At 33.6% G+C, this 7812-nt stretch overlaps 1 protein-coding gene across 1 annotated transcript; it reads right to left on the reverse strand.

Annotated features, from left to right (window-relative positions):
• Window positions 1–267: 267 nt before the first annotated feature.
• Window positions 268–6717, reverse strand: LOC130630420 (uncharacterized). Its single transcript, XM_057443907.1, has 5 exons — window positions 6056–6717; window positions 4956–5045; window positions 4494–4565; window positions 1217–2782; window positions 268–843 (listed from the first exon to the last, which is right to left on the reverse strand). The coding sequence occupies exons 2-5, from the start codon at window positions 5035–5037 to the stop codon at window positions 728–730; spliced, it is 1836 nt and encodes a 611-aa protein (XP_057299890.1). The 5' UTR covers window positions 5038–5045; window positions 6056–6717; the 3' UTR covers window positions 268–727.
• Between the last annotated feature and the right edge of the window lie 1095 nt (window positions 6718–7812).

The raw sequence follows: 7812 nt of genomic DNA on the forward strand, positions 1-7812 counted from the left end.
TGGGGTCGAGAATGGGTGTATTCTTGCGTTGCCTCATCCTTAGAGGAAAGAAAACGGAAGAAGAGACAACTCTTGATCCTATTAAAACACACCACAAGGTTATAGCAGGTGTCTGTGTGGAAAACTTAATTTAAACTTTTGGCGGTTGTGTGACTAAATGATTAGTGAATAACAATTCGCAACTATGATTGGCTATAGTCCAAGGCTCATGCTAACCTTTTTCTTTTTGTCAGTATAAATGTGAAATTCCACTCAAGAAAAAAGAACAATTGTATTTTCTTCACAATATTTCTTTCACAACAAATGATGAAGTAAAAAAGCTCTTTCTGAGAATATACTCTTAACATATATGATACTTAAAAGTTAATAAAAAGCGTATGTCTATAAAAAAATGTTTACAAAATTAAAAAAATGTAAAATATATTTACAGCGGCTGTATACATCTTGTTTAGTTTTGTGCTTTATAAACACGAGATAATTTCATGGCAATAGTTGAGCCAACCCTACAAATGGATCCTTGCTGGTTTCGTAACTCCCTCTTAGCTTCCGAAACTAACATCATGGGCACAGCGTAAATAGAACCCCACTTACATGAAATTTTGAATTTTTTAGCGAAACTTCGTGAATTCAATTTTTTTCCACAAAATTAGACGGAAAAAATTGCTCTCTACTTTTATATGCGGCGTAGCCTTCACGTATTTTGTGGTTCATTCTTCGAATCCATTATTTACCACGCAGACTGTCGCGCTTTCTTTCTTGCGTGGTAAATCCATGCAATTAGTCCCCAAACAGTTCCAACGAAACACAGTGCAACTGGCGTAATTACCAAAGCTGGCGGTGGACCTAAAATAAATAGAACTTAACTTAAAACATTTTTTTTAATTTATTTTAGAGTCACACAATTAAATAATCTCATTAACCCTAAAAAAAATTAATTACACATATTTGGGATATACATTGTTAAATAACCCACGAGTATTGGTCTAATAGTTCAAATATCTGTATTGGCGAACAACACCAACAATTTTTTCTTGGACCTTTAAAGAAAATTTCCATGCGCAAAATTTTTGTTCAATGGCTTGGAAAAAGTAAAAGAAAAGTTAATATTGACAGGGTAGTAGGGTTTTTATTGCAAATGATAACTTTTGAAAAGTCAAAATCTATCTTTATGAAGATTACTTAAAATTACGCAGAAAGTTAAGAAAAATCTCCTTACCAGATCGGCGATTGATGGACGCGGCATCAACTTCCGGTGGTGAATTATTCGGTAGCATTCGAATGCTACTCGCATTTTTATTAGAGGATTCCATCGTTGAAAATTCTACTGGATGCGTTTTTACGATCTGGTTGATTTCTTTCTTTACTAGTTCTCCAAGTTCTTTTAAAGTATAGCCAAAAATATCCTTTTCTTCATAAGTTTGCAACATGCCAAACGTGTACTTTGTGAACAGAGTCACCTCCGTGATGTTCTTGCCATCCATACCGTACACTTGAAGAAATTCATTTCCCGTTAAACCTTGTATAATCGCAAGATCCAACAAGGAAACATCCTTAAGTTTCTCGAGCGGCCACGATTTTTGATAAATCCTTTGAAAATCAACCAAAGTTGATTTTGTGATAATTTTCTTAACTGACGATATATATGCCGCGTTAATTTCTTCCGGGTCGTGACGTAAATTTCCGTCCTTTATCGATGCCACGGTTTGTTTGCGTAACAAATTAACGAAGAAATCAATCGATAAATGCTCGAGTCTTATTTTACTTTGCGACATAATAATATGGAATTTCGACATGCGTGTTTTCTCGATAAACGATCGCACTTCGTCCGGCATGCCATAGTAGGACATAATAACCCCACCCGGTTCGCGGGCAATGATGATCATTATACTAAGAAGTGTTTTGTTTACTATGCTATGTTGTATGTGATTTTTATCGAGAGCTAATATTAACGGCATTTTCAGCATTCGATACAAATCACTCATTGCAGCGTCCATTTTTGCGTAAATTTCACCAAACGACACGTTATACGATTTCGCTACTTTCGTAAAATGGCAAACGCTTCGAAACGATGCTTCATTTAATACTGCAATTTTTCGCGGAGCTTCTGAATAATAATTTAACAAAGCTTCCAATGCATGATGGGGAATACGATACGAGTCTGAAATTAATTTCAAAATGGAGCTATGCAGTTGCGGAATGTTCCCATGGTTACCGTTTGCTCGATTTTCTCGCTCAATAATTAATTCGAACGATATAGCATTAAGTTTTTTCACTAGAGCTGTTTTTATTTTCGGTTTGATTCGATCAATGACAACTTGAATATCTAAAGCCAGCGCGAATTCCAACCTTGTGGCTAACTGTTTGATATTAAAGAATTTAAGCACACTATGGTATGCTTCTGTAGTCACATGTAACGCTTTACAGCGCGCAGGTACCAAATATTTCTCATAAAGTCCACTTGTTACAGGCTGCTTTGAAATTGCGTCACAAACCACGTGTCTAGGATTTTTCCCAGAAGGCCATGGTTTTGAGCCTGTTGCACTGAATATGGTGAACTTATTCATGGGTTCCAAGGAGAGGATTTTCTCAAAGGTTTTGTAAAATGTCATTTCCTTGTAAAGTTTAAAACACCATAAAACCTCTAAGTAGGAGTGCGTCTTGATATAGTCCACTAAATCTGGAGAAAATTTAAACCCGTCCATAATTCTTGATTGGTCAACGCCTGTGAATTGCTTTGACAGTTCGAACAAATTTTCATCATAAACCTCATCTTTTGTTTTACCTATAAGATTGAGTGTTATATGTTTCATAATTTTCATAATTTTTATTTATTTCACTTTATTTAAAGTCGATACTTGGATAAAATATATAAAATAACTTACAAAAATAGTTAGCCTAAAAGGCAAATTAAAATCGACTAAAAAAAAGTGGTAAAAAAACTAAAGTAAAATCAAATGATAAACCGGACATTTATAATGTAATTGCACAAGCACGGTGCCGGTAATAGAACTGAACAAAATCCTTGATTTTTCACCCTCTCAAGTAAATTGTCCCATAGCTGAGCAGCTGTGTATGAGAAAGACAGAACACCATAACGTGAAGAAAAAACCCTTTCCCGCATGGTAGAGCATGATGATCGTAAACTATATGGCATAATTTTAAAAGTAAAATGAATGTTAAGGTTTAGCCTATTCCTTGTTTTAAATACCTCTTGCAATAGAAAACGACAATAGAAGACGACAATAGAAGACAAGAATAAAAGACCACAATAGAAGGCGACAATAGAAGGCGACAATAGAAGACGACAATAGAAGACGACAATAGAAGACGACAATAGAAGACGACAATAGAAGACGACAATAGAAGACGAAAATAGAAGACGACAATAGAAGACGAAAATAGAAGACAAGAATAAAAAACGACAATAGAAGACGACAATAGAAGACGGCAATAGAAGACGACAATAGAAGACGACAATTGAAGACGACAATAGAAGACAACAATAGAAGACGACAATTGAAGACGACAATAGAAGACAAGAATAAAAAACGACAATAGAAGACAACAATAGAAGACGGCAATAGAAGACGACAACAGAAGACAACAATAGAAGACGACAATTGAAGACAAGAATAAAAGACGACAATAGAAGACGACAATAGAAGACGACAATAGAAGACGACAATAGAAGACGGCAATAGAAGACGACAATAGAAGGCGACAATAGAAGGCGACAATAGAAGGCGACAATAGAAGACGACAATAGAAGACGACAATAGAAGACGACAATAGAAGACGACAATAGAAGACAAGAATAAAAAACGACAATAGAAGACAACAATAGAAGACGACAATTGAAGACGACAATAGAAGACAACAATAGAAGACGACAATTGAAGACGACAATAGAAGACAAGAATAAAAAACGACAATAGAAGACAACAATAGAAGACGGCAATAAAAGACGACAACAGAAGACAACAATAGAAGACGACAATTAAAGACAAGAATAAAAGACGACAATAGAAGACGACAATCGAAGACGACAATAGAAAACGACAATAGAAGACGAGAAGTCAGAAAGAGAACACGTTAAAGATAGAAGCACGTGAATTTCAGTATTTATAATACTATCAATAGTTACACCTAAAAATTAACCCTAGATGGGTTAGATAACATCGTAGTGTCAAGAAGATTCAAAGAAGTAACATTAGTATCAACTGAATTTTCAAGAGTGAGCGGCTGGTATTTACTGGAATTCAATTGAAGCTCATTGTTGGCGAACCACGTTAAAAGCTTTCTAAAGGCATTCTCAAGATGTAAACCAAAACAATACAACTACAAAATGTATTATTTTTGCAATATTTTCACCCAAATTCTGATTGGTTCGCCTTTGGTCAATAATTAATTTACGAAGTAAAAATAGTTTTTGTTGTGTGTGTGTCACTGACAATGATTATAGATGTGAATGGGTAAAATAAATTTATACTCACCGTGTTTTTTTACCACATCAATTATCGGTAGGTTAAAGTTCTGACTTTTTTCTTTCGAAACATCATATATTTCTAAATATAAAGTAAAAAACATTTCCCATGGCGATACACCAAAATCTGACAATGTCTTATTTGTGCAAAGGTTAAAGCATTAAAAAATTATCACCACCATATTTTTTTTAGCTGTTCTTTTTTTGTTCTTGTTTTTTTGTTAAAAAAATTAAAACGTGTTTTTTTTGTTTGCGATTCATGTGCGAAAAATATTTTGCAGAACAGAATTCAGATAATACTTTGCAGGCTACCATTCATGTAATACTTTGCGGAACAGCATTTAAATAATATTTTGCAGAACAATATTTAGATAACATTTTGCAGAATAACATTCAGATAATACTTTGCGGAACAGTATTTAGATATTGTTTTGTAGAACAGTATTTAGGTATCACTTTGCAAACAACTCACTCTTTCGTTCTTTCGCCTTCTTGATTGTATCGCCATCCACAAGAGCAGTTATGAGTAAAACTAGCAGAAAATTCTCCACCATTTCTTGATCTAGTGAAAATTGTTATTATATGTGTTAATTTACAGAATAAAGTTTGGGAACACGAAACCATTATTTCAGAGTGTTAGCTAGATAGCTAGATCAATGTTTTGCTTGGCAAATATATCCATTATGCTTTTACCAACAGATCTTGTACCGACAAGCTAATTAATTAAGAATACCACGGCAGATTTAAAAGCATGAGTTTGACAAAGTTTACTTCGTGATCATTGAAAAATGCCAAGAATTATTCAGTTAAGTTACTGCTTTAACTACAACCTTGCTTGCAGATTTTTTTTGTTTTTAAAACTTCCAGAACGGGAAATGGAAACTTCTTTTATGGAAGACGTCTTGGTTCTAGTATGGACAACGTTTGTTTAGGAGTAGTTCCATAAAGTGGAATTAAAATGCAAAAATGATGCACAAAATATCATCACCAATAGACACATTGCAAAATGGAGGATTTAACATTATAGTGATTCTCTATAGAATAATAATAATATCTGAAGAATATTTGAAAAAAAAATTAAATTTATGATAAATATGGTAGTATATAGGTTCGTCATGGACCCGTGCGATGACGAACCTATATACGACAATATACACTACCAATCATATGGTGAAGGTTTATCTCAACTTTTGAATTTGCTACTTTCGTGCCCTTGTAAATTCATTTAAGATCATTTATTTAACAACTGCTATATATTTCGTGTCATTTGGAATCTGAGTAACAAGAAATTTGAGTTGGAATTTATCTATAACTTGGAATTATGAAAGAAAACCAGAATTCAGTATTCATTTAATTCAAATTTCGCGCATCTAAATTGCTTATTTACAAAATTATTTTCACACCAATTTATTTATTAATCTAAGTTACAAGAAATTTGAGTTGCAATTTATCTTTAACTTGGAATTACGGAAGAGTACGAGAAGTCAGTATTCATTTAATTCAAATTTTGTGCATCTAAATTGGTTATTTACAAAATTATTTTCACACCAGTTTGGTTATAGATATATTTACCTTTTTCCTTTTAAATCTTGCATCTACGTTTTGTCCTTTTCCATGTTTACCTTCTCCCGAAAATTTTTCTCGTTCTTGAAAGTTGATTAAATTTGTGTGAATATCACGCTTAAAAACAACTCGCTTTCTTATTTCCCGCTTCTCGTTTATATAAACTTTACCATTCAGATATAAACATAAACATTGAAATGTTTGATCAACTAAATCAAATTCAAAACTTTTCAAACTTGTTTGAAGGTGTTTTCTATCTCCTTCCAAAAAACAACTCTATAACAGCCTTAAAAACTAAACCCAAGTACATTCTACGTGTGAGAGGATTGAACACAAGGTTGGTTTAACGCATTTGCAGTATCCTGAATGACTCAGCAGGACAACAGCGTTTGAAATAAGCAAAAAACTTGAAAACGGCATTAAACGAATGTTCGCTCGTTTCAAGGAATCATTCAACCGTAAAACTAACTTACTTTGAAATATACATTTCTATGTATTAGCGAGGCGAAAACAGCGCGAAAAAAAGTATAATAGACTATTAAGGATGCTGAAGTTAAAAAGAATGTACTTTTATTCAATTTCCTCCGGCGATCGATATTTCGCGATCATGTTTTTTGCGATCGCTACCGAACTTCTGTCACACGATGAATATACGAAAAGAGATTACGTAGATTCAATTTATTTTTATCAAACAATTTATGGAGATCTTTGTTCGCAAAGTAAGGCTTATTTATAAGTTTCAGATAATTAAAATGATTGAAACATTGATGTACACAGAAATTATAAAAAACCGAGAGTATGTTAGCTAAAAAAACGAGCGCGACAACAAGATAACAAAATTGATCGCGCGATTTCTAATAAATTTCACCATCTGTCCTAGGCTTGTTGTTAGATGTCATACCTGAAAAAGAACTTCTTGAAACATGAGTGATCTATGAATTTAAAATGAGCATTTCTAAAGCTTAAACACAACCGCAAGAAATCGCTTTTCCGATTGATTTCTGCAATTGGAAAAGGCGTAAACAATCACAACAAATTTGAAGTCAGATTATTTCTAAATGCACAGTGTAAAGTGTCAGTATTTTTGTTTAAAGTGTTGCTACTTTTAAGTGTTGTTGAGAACTTCGAGCGGCACAAAAAAACAATGCGAGTGGCTTTGTTACAATGACGAGAAAAACAGTCACCGGCCTTATTTAATGAAACACTTAAAGTTGTCTTTGTTAACCAAACTTTGGATACTCTTAACCTTTTGTCCATCCAGTCTAAAATGTTTTTAAGTCCTTTTTAGAAATACCCAAAACGTCTCTGAACGTTCACTAACAGCCTATTTACCTCTTTTTCCCTAGGCTAACGGAAAATACTGGACTTTCTGTCTCAACTTAAGAAAAAATGATGAAAATGATGGCAACATATTATAAAAATATATAGCTAGAAACAAAAAACAGCCTAAAAGCTGAAGTGATTGGTAAAACAGTGCTTCGGGGAGGAGGTTTGAGCTGGCAATCCTTTTTTCTCTTTTTTTGATCTTGCAGAAGCTACAGACTAGCAATATTTATTGATGACTAAAACGAAAAAAGTTTTAAGATCAATTTTTTTTACTATCAACATCGAGAAAAAGCAGGAAAATTATGACTTCCTATTTTTCTTTGCTTCATGTGATCAATATCGCGGCAACTTTTCTTACCCAACGTTTCCGCAACGTTTCGAACGAACACTTCCACGCATCCAAAACAACAACATTATTCAAATCAGCTGCAGTGATTGTA

This window comes from Hydractinia symbiolongicarpus, chromosome 2 (assembly GCF_029227915.1).
Source record: "Hydractinia symbiolongicarpus strain clone_291-10 chromosome 2, HSymV2.1, whole genome shotgun sequence".
Classification (NCBI taxonomy): domain Eukaryota; kingdom Metazoa; phylum Cnidaria; class Hydrozoa; order Anthoathecata; family Hydractiniidae; genus Hydractinia; species Hydractinia symbiolongicarpus.

Bases quoted from the DNA above. Each gene is read 5' to 3' on its own strand.
- LOC130630420 (XM_057443907.1), bottom strand. From the start codon at position 5,037: ATGGTGGAGAATTTTCTGCTAGTTTTACTCATAACTGCTCTTGTGGAT. The intron at 2,783-4,493 runs GTGAGTATAAAT...TCAATCTTATAG, and splicing joins TGATGTGGTAAAAAAACACG to GTAAAACAAAAGATGAGGTT. The intron at 844-1,216 runs GTAAGGAGATTT...TATTTATTTTAG, and splicing joins GTCCATCAATCGCCGATCTG to GTCCACCGCCAGCTTTGGTA.